The sequence below is a fragment of the Bufo bufo genome, chromosome 1 (genome assembly GCF_905171765.1).
Source record: "Bufo bufo chromosome 1, aBufBuf1.1, whole genome shotgun sequence".
NCBI classification, from domain to species: Eukaryota; Metazoa; Chordata; class Amphibia; order Anura; family Bufonidae; genus Bufo; species Bufo bufo.
This window is the reverse complement of record NC_053389.1, coordinates 232,273,902-232,287,979: the sequence shown is the minus strand read 5'-3', so window position 1 is coordinate 232,287,979 and position 14,078 is coordinate 232,273,902. Positions and strand designations below refer to the sequence as shown.

The window sequence follows — 14,078 nt, the reverse complement described above, 5'->3', positions numbered from 1 at the left end:
CGCAATGCTTCATTATGTAGGAAGGAAAGTAACCATCTACCTCTGTACTTTCTCCCCTACAGACAGGCATGTTCCTCGGAGAGTTTGATGGTTCGTTGATGACACAGCTTCTGCACATGAGCATCTTCAGACAGTAAGCGCCTCTCCTAATATCTCATATAGCAGGGTCCTATGTTATATGACAACTGCAGACACTACTACTCCAAGCATCTCCCTGTAATCCTTTGTCCTCAACTGCATTTCCCTACATCAGGTTCTTACATGAAAATGGCTCCTCACTGATCCCATTTTATGGTTTCCTGTCTCAGGGTGACGCTCTACGACTACCAGGCCATGTGCAAAATGCCGTATCATCACCACAGCGGAGGCCGCAACCTGCTCAACGTAAGCTCCATGATATCAGCCCCTCGTGGGGTGGAACACAATGGACCGACATGCACCAAACAGTCGTATAGCATGTATAACATAAAAGATGGTCATACATCATATCTGACATACAAGACAGGTCATAGATTATATTTAGTACTCAAGAAGGTTGCGTGTAAAAAATTAGACAGTCATATGTCATATGAAGTACACAGGACAGTCATACACTAAACAGACTTATATCATATGGAAAAAACAAGACAGTCATATATACAATATGTTCATACTTTAAACAGTCATAGGTCACATGTAATACAGTCCTGATCAAAAGTTTAAGACCACTTGAAAAATGGCAAAAAATCCTATTTAGCATGGCTGGATCTTAACAAGGTTCCAAGTAGAGCTTCAACATGCAACAAGAAGAAATGGGAGTAAGACAAAACATTTTTTGAGCATTCAATTTAATGAAAACAACGAATAAACTGAAACAGGCCCAGCTGATCAAAAGTTTAGGACCACACCTTAAAAAAAATAATAATAAACCCCCCCAAAACAGAAATCCAACTTCCAAACATGAACTCAGTAATGAGTAGCTCCGCCATTATTGTTTATCACTTCAAACATTCGTTTCGGCATGCTTGATGCAAGCGTTTCCATGAGGTGAGTGGGAACATTTCTCCAAGTTGTGAAGACGGCCGCACGAAGGCCATCTACTGTCTGGAACTGTTGTCCATTTTTGTAAACTTCCCTTGCCATCCATCCCCAAAGGTTCTCAATTGGATTTAGATCAGGGGAACACGCAGGATGGGCCAAAAGAGTGATGTTATTCTCCTGGAAGAAGTCCCTTGTCCTGCGGGCATTGTGTACTGTAGCGTTGTCCTGTTGAAAACCCCAGTCGTTACCACACAGACGAGGGCCCTCAGTCATGAGGAATGCTCTCTGCAACATCTGGACATAGCTAGCGGCCGTTTGATGCCCCTGCACTTCCTGAAGCTCCATTGTTCCACTGAAGGAAAAAGCACCCCAGACCATTATGGCGCCCCCTCCACTGTGGCGCGTAGAAAACATCTCAGGTCGGATCTGCTTGTCATGCCAGTAACGTTGGAAACCATCAGGACCATCAAGGTAAAAAAAATTCTCATCAGAGAATAAAACTTTCTTCCACCTTTGAATGTCCCATGTTTGGTGCTCTCTTGCAAAGTCCAAACGAGCAGTTCTGTGGCGTTCAAGGAGACGAGGTCTTTGAAGACTTTTTTTGTTTTTGAAGCCCTTCAGTCTCAGATGCCGTCTGATGGTTATGGGGCTGCAGTCAGCACCAGTAAGGGCCTTATTTTGGGTCGAGAATCGTCCAGTGTCTTGACGGACAGCCAATTGGATCCTCCGGCTCAGTGCTGATGACATTTTTTTGGTTCTTCCACTTGACTTTTTTGTTCCATAACCCTAAGGATCATTTAAGAAATTCCAAATGACTGTCTTACTGCGTCCCACCTCAGCTGCGATGGCGCGCTGTGAGAGACCCTGCTTATGCAGTTCAACAACCCAACCACGTTCAAAAAGGGAGGTTTTTTGCCTTTGCCATCACAACGTGTGACTACCTGACAGAAAATGACAATGAATCCACATCTTTGCACAGATTTGCCCTTTTAACCCTCCTCTTATGTTAGCTTTCTGTTACTATCCATGATGTTAACGGGTCGGTTTTGACCCGTGTCTTAAATCAGCCATAAAATACCCTCTGAACAATTATTTATCATCCAATTTGTTTTTTACCTCTTGGTTACCTTGTTAGGCTTCTTTATCCTTGAAAAGATTTGTTTTAATATTTTTGGTGTGACCCCTTCGACCTTTCTTTTGATAGCATACCTCTCATTTTCAAATTTAAAAAATGGTAAAATAAACCTCAATAGAATATTATAAGTAAATAAAAGGTTGTTATGTCACCAGAATGTTTCTGAGGAGTATTTGAACACATCTCTTAATTTTTTTTTTTTATTTTAATAACATTAACTATAATAACATTGATGGTGTTAGGGTCAATTTTGACCCATATATATTTACTTCAAGAAAATAGCCAAAAGTCTTTTTTTTTTTAACATAAAACGTTCATAAACAATGAAAAGCAAGTAATAATACAAAATGTAGACTTGCAAGGTCAAACAAACACACAATCAAGCAAGGCAAACCAATAGAAATCAAGTACTAGTTTCAAAGCATCTTTGTGCAAGAACTTGCATGTGTTTGTGTGGGTGTTTTTAGATGCATGTGTTGCAAAAGATTTTTTAGCATGTTCTTTGCAGATATATTTTTTATAGTGGAGGCATAATGTGTGTGTCTTTCTGTCCTTATTGCTGGGGCAGACCTGACACCTCTTTCTTTTAGAATCATATGGCATCACTGGAGTTGTGGCTGTGGCTGTGCTGGTTGATGTTGAGGCAAGGCTAGATGATGATGAGGATGCTGGCACTGATTCTCAGTGGCCTCACTATAGGATCTGTACACTCCAGCAAGAAGAAGAACACCAATATAACCATCTAGGCATTCCTCATTTATGTCATTCCACATGTTGCCATGGACTTTTTTTTCTTCAAGGTTTGTCATTGCAATGATCACTTTTTTTTAGTGACAATGGCATGAACAGTTCAAAACATGTTTTGATGTCACTTACTCTCGTCACAGCAAACCTTGTGATCCCAGGGGTCATTTTGCTTACATCTGCAGCAGCGGCCCTGCCATGTAAGTCAGGAGGTTCTGAACTCCAACAGATCTTACCACTTTTGGATTAGAATGTTTCAGCAGGAACAGCAGCAGGTTCAGCACTGGTGGCCTCCTCATCAGACTCATCAGATGTGTCTGTGTATTCTGGTTGATACTCTACTTCATCTTCTGCCTCAGAAACCTGCTCATCCATATCGCTATGCTGCTCTGTGTCCTCTGCCTCATTTTCATCCAAGATATAATCCAGTATTTGGCTTCCTGCAAATCTTCTCACTCTTGCATGCTGCATATTGGAGATGATTACTCTGCAAGTCAGCAACTCTGAAATGTATTGGTCCTATGTTTCTTTACTTTATTTAGAGAAGCAGACAAGCAGGCAAAGAGATCGGCCCCTCCCTAACTACAGCTCACAGGGTTGAGAGGTGATTGGCTGTCAGTGTTACTAAGCAGAGAGAGTGTTTAGGATTTCAGTTTTGGCACTTATTAGTCCTATAATCCTATATTATAACTGGGTCAGAATTGACCCTAACACCATAAACGTCTTAATTTTCACCACAGTATTTTATAATTTAGTGAAAAGGATTATTTTTCTATTACATTGTTTAAATAGAGGTTCCTGACAAATTAAAAAAATCTTGATGCAATAAACAAATTTATGTGATACTTATAGACATTCAAAACCTGAAAACGGGTCGGTTCTGACCCTAACATAAGAGGAGGGTTAAAGGCATGTGGGCCTAAAATTTTGATCAGCTGAAAAACAGCCTGTTTCAGTTTAATCGTTATTTTCAATTAATTGAATGCTAAAAAAATGTTTTGTCTCACTCCCATTTCTTCTTGTTGCATGTTGAAGATCTACTTGGAACCTTGTTAGGATCCAACAATGTAAAATATGATTTTTTGCCATTTTTCAAGTGGTCTTAAACTTTTGATCAGGACCATATATATGAGGACTCTGTGTACTGTAGAGGACTGTATAGCATTACACTGGATCCCCTTGCTGGCACAGATTCATGCCCATTCACCCCTGTATGCCAGGAAGTCCTTGTGCTTGTTTGCTACCTTACTTGTACATGTTACACATGATATATGACAGTCTTTGAGTGTACATACGATAGGGGTGGCTGCTCTAGGGACTATAGCAAGGGGAACCCAAAAGCAGCTTCACATTGCCCATTGCAAAAAAGACACCCCCAGCATACACCCAAGATGATACTTCTATGGTACGTACACCCTAAGGTGCATACAGTATATCACATGTAACCAGTGGGGAAAGTGTCTCCAGTCATCTTTGTGTCTTCTCTTTGCAGCCGCTGTTTGCATTGATCTCAGCTGCCCAGTGGCTGCTCAGTAACCTCGTCCTGTAAGTACTCTGCCCGTCCTTTATACAGATCTTATGGGGGATAGGACTTATGTATTGCATAGTAGATGCCCCATGAGGTCAGTGATGCTGAGTAAATTGATTTATTAAAGGGCCAATAACCTTAAAGTCTGCAGCTTATAATATTGCTGGAGCTACAGAGGCAGATATCTGTCATACATATGTAACTGATTCTGAGGGCGGAATATGTGATATAAAGTACAGGCATCTGCACCATATTGATCCAGACTACAGTCAGCCTTTAGTGTGAAGAGGCTGATAACAGGGAGCAATAGATCATGTATTCACAGTTCACAACAATCTCCACTTTTTGTCCCCTCTTCTCAACTTGCAGGTTCGTTCTAGAATTCAGCCTGTGTCCTTTTTGGTCCTCTGATAATACAGCAGAAGGTAGGTGGCCCGGGAGTACCACTTTTAGCCACTGTCCTAGCAGCAGTCTTTTGCCATAAACGTTAATGCAGCAGCGCCACCATTTACTTGGACGTGTAGTGCGCAATATACAGTTATTATGCAAGAAAGCCTCCCAGATGTTGTGGATTTCCTGAAAGCAGTTGTATGGAGTAATGGGAGTGATGGCTCCCAGCTGTCTAATCCCATAGTGTTCCTATATTTATCTATCTATAAATTATTAGTATATACAGATATATATCATATAAGGTTGTTATAATATTCTGTATTACGGTCAGGTCCATGTAATGTGTCACCAGACTCATGATTGTCCTATTGTCTCCCATTTCTTTCATTTATTCATTCACCCTCCATTCATGTGAAATCATTGATGTCTCATCCATCATATGACCTGTCATGTGATATCCAGCAAAGTCCTTTTTCCATCACTGTAAGTAAAAGAAGACTGAACAAACACCCCCTACCCCACCCCAAATGAAATGAATGTCCCGTACCGGCCAGCCTTTCTTAATGGAAACAGGCCAGGCAGCATTTAAAACAGACTCATTATCATAACCATCCCCATTATTCTAAAGCCATTCCCTTGTGGTCCCTCCCCCACGGATCTTAGTTTTTTTCTTTTGTCCGCATATACCTTGTATCTTACATCCTCACAGTAACAGATGTCCTTATCTTCATCCTCTGGCCTCGCTGAAGGGAATTACAGATGGTTAATGACGGAGGAATCAGAAGTTTCTTTTCTACATCTTACATACATTTTTCTTTCTGTCTTCAGCTCACAAGCACAAGAAGCATGACATGCTGCAGCCATGTGACACAGAGTACCCAGCCTTCATACATGACACCTCCATCCGAGAAGCCAATGGGCTCATTGAGTGCGGTCACTGCCAAAAGTGAGACACCACCACCCAAACTCCCCTCCCAAAACCCATCCGTTGACCCATCTTGCCATAACTCATGGAGGCTGGGTGACAAACAGTATGGCCGCCATCTCAGATGTGTTGTCAGTCAGCTTTCTTGGAGTCCAGAATGAGAAATCTAAAAACAGTTAAAGCGAGTTGTTACTGTGTGCAAAAGCGGAGTGTCCGCTAAGAAATGGTAAAAAAAGGAAGTTTTTCACATTTTTTATTTTTTTTTGTTAATAGCACAACATGCAACTTAAATATTTTTATTATGTCCTATTTCAGTAGCGGTCATTTTAATATAGGGAATGTATGAGTTATGGTCGCTGGGGGCTAGAAACTGCAATGCGGCGCATGGAGGCATTTTTACATTTTTTTTAATACTTTGTGCCCTACAAAAGGTCATATACCGTAATACCCTTGGGGGACATTTAACATTACATTTTTTATTTATTTATTACGGATTTGTACTGTAACTGGGGATGACATATTGGCCTCAGTTACAGGGGGAATACAGCCCCCAGAGAGGTTGTACCTGGGTGTACAACCTCTCTGCAGAGCTGATCTGGGTCTACTAAGACTCAGCAGCTCATGCATACTTCCTGGCAAACATATCACCATTGGGACAGGAAAAGGAAGCGGCAAGGGCGTAACTATAGGGGAAGCGGCTGCTTTGGGGCCTAGACCCAAAAGGGGCCCCCTCAGGAGGAAGACTGAAAACTGTTATGGTCAGGGCCCCTCAACAGTATTATACAATGACATAATATACAGAGAGACTGCATGAAATAAATGGGCCTTGTCTGAGAGCTCAATCTTGACTAGCCACAGTAGTGGGGGTTGCATAAAAGTTGTTGGAGAAGGTAAGGGGGGACCTATTCAAAAATTTGCTGTGGGCCCCAGTTGTAGTTACTCCACTGGGAAGTGGCATAACTGTTTCCTGATCTGTGTACACAGCGCTTGTTTAACGCTGTATATAGTCATGAAGAAGACAGGGACAGTGAAAGACTGAGAGGACTCCCTTCTTCTGCAGCTGCACGATTCACACACAGCTGCAATCTCTGTACGGATGTTTTAAAATATCCATGCAGAGATATGTGCCGACAGCCCGGACATGTATAGTCAATGGGCTGTCGTCAGGCACTTAAGGATGTTATCCTAATAATCAAGCAGATATTACAATGTAGCCAAATTATAACAGATGTGAAGGGTTTGTGCACTTTTGCAGTCCTCCAGACTGATACACTGTAACAAACTGATGATAGAAGAGAGATTTGTGCTGCAGATATGTTTAGCTCACAGAGGATTGTCTAGACTGGATGCAATTGTAACAAAGCTTCAGCTGTGAAAATTAGATCAGAATGGGTTTTCTTGAAAAGTGGGAGGAATAAAACTAGAAACGTTTAGAAGGATTTGACGCTGCTCTGTACCTACTTTCTGCTTGCTTACACCCCCCTCATGTGGCATTTTGTGGTACTGCAGACTAGAGGTGGGCCATTTCACTCTAATGAGAGTCCCTCCCTCTCCTATTTATATTTAGGACTTTATGATCTTTTGTGTTTTTCCCCAGTGACTGTGTTCCTCTGTTCACTCCGCAGGATGTTCGTCATGCAGCACGTAGAACAGAGTAACCTCCTCCTCTTGGTCAGCGACTCGCTCTGTGACTGCAGCATATTCCCTGAAGTCTCCTTACAAGCCAAAGAAGTTAAATATATCCTTATGGCTACATTATGACGATTAGGGTCCATTCACACGTCCGTTGTTTCTTTCCTGATCTGTTCCGTTTTTTGCGGAACAGATCTGGACCAGATCTGGACCCATTCATTTTCAATGGGTCCTGAAAAAAAACGGACAGCTCAATGTCAGATTTTTTTTCAGGACCCATTGAAAATGAATGGGTCCAGATCTGGTCCAGATCTGTTCAGCAAAAAACGGAACAGATCAGGAAAGAAACAACGGACGTGTGAATAAGGCCTTATGGCTACTGTATGAAGATTAGAAATCCTTCTGTTACACTACAGGTTCCGGCATGTCTGCAGTTTTCATAGCCTGCTGGGATCTGTAGTTCTTCAGCACTAGATTAGGTTCTGTGGTCCAGACCATTTTTAGACAGACTCTGAGGGATCTCATCGGTAGGGTCTGTCAGGGTACACTGCGTTTTTCTTGTCATCATAAATACTTGAACACCCAGAACTTTATCGTATGGGCTACCATGCCCTGACCGCTAGGAGATGTAGTTTCGCAGTTGGAGAGCCACAGGATGGAGACCACTTGGCTGCATGAAAGCATGGCGGGAGGGGGGTTAAAATTAGGGTGCAGGTATAGCCAAGATGAAAAATCCAATAGGTGGACCTGCAGTGGAGTGGCCATAGTCACACTTGCAAACAGACCACTAAGCCGATGGGGACCCACTGTCCCCCTCACAAAATACAGACTCCTTCATGATCAGACCTACTGTTTCAGGAGCACTCTGCCCACTTACAGAGCCTGTAGTTACAGTAACTACTTTTTCTCCATCAGGAATCAATTACAGCCAGGGCAGTGCTGGAGCCTAGAGAGCTTTAAATTAACCAATTCATTGCTAAACCAGCAGGGATTGTAGAACTAACCCTCTCACTGCCCTAGCACACTAGGTATACTTACATTTATCCCCTTCACCACCAGACATACTAACATTAACTGTTTCATTGCCCAGACCACAAGTTATACTGACATTGACCCCTTCACTGGCCTAGAACACCAGGAAAATTGATATTAGCGTTTTTACTGCCATGGACCACAGGGTATACTGACCATAATCCCTTTAGTCTCTTACCTTCTTCACCTCTCACCAGAGGTTCTGACAATACCGCCTTCTCTGCTCTAAACCACCAGGACTATTGACATTAACCCGATCACTTTAGGAAATGACCAAGAACTGTGAAAGTAAAACTTTTAAGCCTCTTTCACACAGGCATCGCGTGTTAGGGCCTGATAGGATGCGTTTTAATGCTTTTGCACGCGCATGAGAAAAATCGGCATGTTTGGTACCCAGACCCGAACCCAGACTGCTTCACAGAAGTTGGGGTTTGGGATGGGCGTTGTGTAAATTTTATTATTTTCCCTTATAACATGGTTAAGTTGATAAGTAAATTAGGGATGGAGGGGTTAAATTTTTTTTTTTAACTCACCTCATCCACTTGTTCGCACAGTCCAGCTTCTCTTCTTTCTTCTTCTTTGAGGACCTGGGAGAAAAGGACCTTTGGTGACGTGACTGCGCTCATCACATGATCCATCACCATGGTGATGGACCGTGTGATAAGCGCAGTGACGCCATGGTGATGGACTATGTGATGAGCGCAGTGTCATCACCAAAGGTCCTTTTCTCCCAGGTCCTCAAAGAAGAAGAAAGAAGAGAAGCTGGGCTGCGCGAACAAGTGGATGAGGTGAGTTTAATTTTTAGTTTTTTTAACCCCTCCATCCCTAATTTACTTAGCATTCTGTATTAAGAATGCTATTATTTTCCCTCATAACCATGTCATAAGGGAAAATAATAAAGATCGGGTCCCCATCCCGATCGTCACCTAGCAACCATGCGTGAAAATCGCACCGCATCCGCACTTGCTTGCAGATGCTTGTGATTTTCACGCAGCCCCATTCACTTCTATGGGGCATGCGTTGCGTGAAAAACGCACAATATAGAGCATGGTACTTTCACACTAGCGTTTTTCTTTTCCAGCATAGAGTTCCGTCACAGGGGCTCTAGACCGGAAAATAACTGATCAGGCATATCCCCATGCATTCAGAATGGAGAGTAATCCATTCAGGATGTCTTCAGTTCAGTCGTTTTGACTGATCAGGCAAGAGATAAAACAGTAGCATGCTACAGTTTTATCTTCGGCGAAAAAAACTGAAGACTTGCCTGAATGCCGGATCCGGCATTTTCCCCATAGGAATGTATTAGTGCCGGATCCGGCATTCAAAATACCGGAATGCCGGATCCGTCCTTCCGGCCTGCGCATGCGCAGACCAGTAAAAATGTGAAAAATGATACAAGACCGATCCGTCTGTCCGCATGACAAGGGGAGAGACGGATCCGTTCTTGCAATGCATTTCTGAGACGGATCCGCATCTGGATCCGTCTCACAAATGCTTTCAGTCACAGCCAGATCGGCGGATCCTGCATGACGGAACTGCCCGCCGGATCACACTGCCGCAAGTGTGAAAGTAGCCTAAGAACATTGCCAGAAAAGCAGCTGAAAGTGACAGGTGGGATGTGGCTGACATGACCTGGTGAGAATCTAGTCTAGTTGTTTGGGGTCAAATTTTTCTTTGGCTGAAATGGGGTCTATTAAGTTAAAAGTTAGAGAATTGTTCTGGGGTTTGAATTTAATCTAGAAGGTTTTAAAGTATTAGGGTGATGGATTTTAGCATAAATTCTGTGCCTAAAATCCATACAATCCACCTATTGATTTCCATGGGAGAAATGTGCGGTGCAGCGGTAGTTTATATGGCGCGTTATTTTCTTTAAAAAAACAACCACTGAAAAAAAGAATCAGCATGGAATCCATTCCTTGTGCGAATTTCTTGCCAAATCCACTTTTTAAAATTCATAAAACACACAGAATTTTGAAGCAGATTTTTAAAAAAATTCAGCATGGGAAAAAAATCCATGTGACTCAATCATAAGGGGGTCTGGGGTCTAATATTAAAGGCATTGTTTGAGGTTTTTTTTCTAAAAGGTCAGGGAATGTGCTTGAACAATAATAAAAACCTGATATTCACTATCCCGAGCCCACTCCATTCCAGCAACCTGATTTTATTCTCTCCGCTGCAGTAGCCAAGATGTCATGTTTTTGGCTGTAGTTATGACAGGCTCGTCTACCACATATGACCGCTGCAGCCAGTCAGTGCTTTAGCAGTATACTGCACAAGACACCTGAGATTGGCTGCAGTGGTCACGTGCAGTATACGGACACGTCACTGTTGCAGTCAGGAAAGCAAAGCCTGGCATGGAGGATGGAGCAGCAGCAGTTGAAAGTAGCAGTTTCGAGGCAGTGAATATATGTTATTTTTTTTTTCGTTTACGTTCCGTTTTTTGTGTTCCATTAATTGCAATGGATCAGCATAAAAAAACGGAAGGTACTCCATATGCCTTCCGTTTCCGTTTTTCCGTTCAAAGATAGAACATGTCCTATTATTGTCCGCATAACGGACAAGGATAGTACTATTCTATCAGGGGCCAGCTGTTCCGTTCCGCAAAAAACGGAATGCACACGGACGTCATCTGTATTTTTTGCAGATCCGTTTTTTGCGGACCGCAAAATACTGAAAAATCCACACGGTCGTGTGCAAGAGGCCTAATAGTTTCTCTGCATTTTTAAAAATTTTATATTAACCTGGACAACTCCCCAATATAAGGGGTCTGTGTATATTTGAACATGCCCTTTTATATAAATGTATTGTAAGGGTATTTTTAAGTACGGTACTGATTGGTTCTGTCCCCTTTAATTCTGTTTAATACTCTGTGTAATAGTTTACAAGTTTTCCTTGTAATGAAGTGGGTTAGAGATAGTACCCATCCCCCATTGTGCTGATAAGAACACATTCCTGAGTGATCTCAGACATGTATGATGCACACTGGAGGAGGGGATGATGAGAATAAGTGTGGTCTGCACTAACAATTAATTGGGATTCAACCGGACACTTCATCTTAGGTAAGATGTGAGTATTGATTTGCCCTCTTTTGAATTCACGTTACGTTACAATAAGCCACACTGCTCAAAAGCCCAGCCCCTTTTTTATCACAACCGTCTGCTTGAGTACCACCCTATCAAGGGCTCTCCCGGGCTCCACACATCCAGGTGTAAGTCAGTAGAACCTTAACTCTAGTGCACATAACGCTTCTGTGAAGTGTGAGCGGATGAGATCCCAGAAACTCAGACGACGTCCACATTCCTGTCATGCCTTCCACCCTGAGGTAAGTGATGAGATATGGAAGCATGTTGACTGTAAAGCATACGCCCATACAGGGTTGCCAACCAGAGTTTTTCTTTTTTCTGAAAAACTTGTCCCAAAATCAGGGACAGCCGGTATTTTTTATGGACATGGTGGAAAACCAAAATGAATGATAAACATTATAAGTAATACATGTCTATAGCGCAATATACTGATAAGAACTCGTTACCAGCATTTACCGTGAGCTGAGAAATGATGAGAATTACCACTAAAATATTTTAATCAAGCACCACCAGCCTCAAAAAAAATCACGGACACATTCATTTTTTTTAACGGACATAGGAAAATAGTTGCTTATTTTTACGGACTGTCCAGAAATTTCTGGACGGTTGGCAACCCGGCACCCATAGTCTTGGGATCAGTAGATGTTTCAGGAATCAGACATAATATTGATATCCAAGAAATATCTACAATGTACAAATAAAACTCTAACTTCATTTGTCACAGGAAAATGCTCAGGACTGCGGCAGAGGGGCGGGACTATCGGTCTCCATTTTGTTAATCCTTGCATCACTCGTGGTTTCCCTACGATGACTGATTTCATCAACAGCAACTGCAAAGAACATGAAGACATCCTGATCCTGTTGTAGGCTCAAGATCATAGACAAGGGAAAGCATGATTAACTATGCAACATATACCGGGCCCCAGGGGCCCCACATAGTCACAAGTAACATACTAGACTCTCTACAGAAGCGTTTGTCACTCGCTGGATTATTGGGATCCACTGAAGAGAGTAAATCCTTTATTAGATGACAGCGTGTCCCCTGCAGGGAGCACTCATCAGATCATTGCTGGATTGCATCCTCATGAAGGAGAAGTATCACCAGATGTAAAACCACAAATAATCAGCGTCCAGATCAGCGCCTCCTGCTTTCTGCCTCCATAAGATTTTCTTGTTTCTATATTTCTATAATCTGTGACATTTCCAGCAAATAAACGTTTTTGTTTTTATTTTTTTCTGTTTCTGGAAATTTACTGTTCATTCTGTATTACGTATTATTAATATGTTACGAAAGTTATATTCTGGATAACCAGAGAGAAAAGGGTTAATGTAATTTGCCATATGATAATCTGGGACTATGTATATGCTTGTTTCTAGCAAAGGGCTACCGAACAATGTGGAATCTCCAGGGAACCAATTATAGGAGGTGTCTGATTACAAAGCGGTCATCCAATGATCCAGAATGTATTGTATAATTATATTTCATATGATGTACAGTACAGACCAAAAGTTTGGACACACCTTCTCATTCAAAGAGTTTTCTTTATTTTCCTGACTATGAAGGCATCAAAACTATGAATTAACACATGTGGAATTATATACATAACAAACAAGTGTGAAACAAGTGAAAATATGTCATATTCTAGGTTCTTCAAAGTAGCCACCTTTTGCTTTGATTACTGCTTTGCACACTCTTGGCATTCTCTTGATGAGCTTCAAGAGGTAGTCACCTGAAATGGTCTTCCAACAGTCTTGAAGGAGTTCCCAGAGATGCTTAGCACTTGTTGGCCCTTTTGCCTTCACTCTGCGGTCCAGCTCACCCCAAACCATCTCGATTGGGTTCAGGTCCGGTGACTGTGGAGGCCAGGTCATCTGGCGCAGCACCCCATCACTCTCCTTCATGGTCAAATAGCCCTTACTTTGAAAGTTTTCCCAATTTTTCGGCTGACTGACTGACCTTCATTTCTTAAAGTAATGATGGCCACTCGTTTTTCTTTACTTAGCTGCTTTTTTCTTGCCATAATACAAATTCTAACAGTCTATTCAGTAGGACAATCAGCTGTGTATCCACCTGACTTCTCCTCAACGCAACTGATGGTCCCAACCCCATTTATAAGGCAATAAATCCCACTTATTAAACCTGACAGGGCACACCTGTGAAGTGAAAACCATTTCAGGGGACTACCTCTTGAAGCTCATCAAGAGAATGCCAAGAGTGTGCAAAGCAGTAATCAAAGCAAAAGGTGGCTACTTTGAAGAACCTAGAATATGACATATTTTCAGTTGTTTCACACTTGTTTGTTATGTATATAATTCCACATGTGTTAATTCATAGTTTTGATGCCTTCAGTGTGAATCTACAATTTTCATAGTCATGAAAATAAAGAAAACTCTGAATGAGAAGGTGTGTCCAAACTTTTGGTCTGTACTGTATAGAAGTAGCAGTCTATATGCACTACATTACACATTTACACTGCCTGACCTTGTCAATCAGAATGCAGAGGGTGTGAGTGTTGCAGAAAGAGCTGAGCCTCTAGGAATAATGGTAACGCCCTCCATTGCTCCTAGAGGCTCATTTGCATGTATTAA

At 42.0% G+C, this 14,078-nt stretch overlaps 1 protein-coding gene across 4 annotated transcripts in view; it reads left to right on the top strand.

Moving 5' to 3' along the window:
- Window positions 1-12,722, top strand: part of CACNA2D4 (calcium voltage-gated channel auxiliary subunit alpha2delta 4) — a 256,717-nt gene extending 243,995 nt beyond the window's left edge. For 2 of the 4 annotated variants that reach the window (XM_040436615.1, XM_040436608.1), the window contains 9 exons: window positions 63-133; window positions 309-384; window positions 4,392-4,444; window positions 4,797-4,852; window positions 5,280-5,300; window positions 5,646-5,763; window positions 7,368-7,480; window positions 11,646-11,728; window positions 12,214-12,722. In XM_040436615.1, coding sequence (XP_040292549.1) covers window positions 63-133; window positions 309-384; window positions 4,392-4,444; window positions 4,797-4,852; window positions 5,280-5,300; window positions 5,646-5,763; window positions 7,368-7,480; window positions 11,646-11,728; window positions 12,214-12,300 — 678 coding nt within the window. In that variant the 3' untranslated portion in view covers window positions 12,301-12,722. The remainder of the gene's footprint in view (window positions 1-62; window positions 134-308; window positions 385-4,391; window positions 4,445-4,796; window positions 4,853-5,279; window positions 5,301-5,645; window positions 5,764-7,367; window positions 7,481-11,645; window positions 11,729-12,213) is intronic. The other 2 variants (XM_040436631.1, XM_040436624.1) reach the window with 1 other exon arrangement.
- The last annotated feature ends 1,356 nt before the right edge of the window (window positions 12,723-14,078 follow it).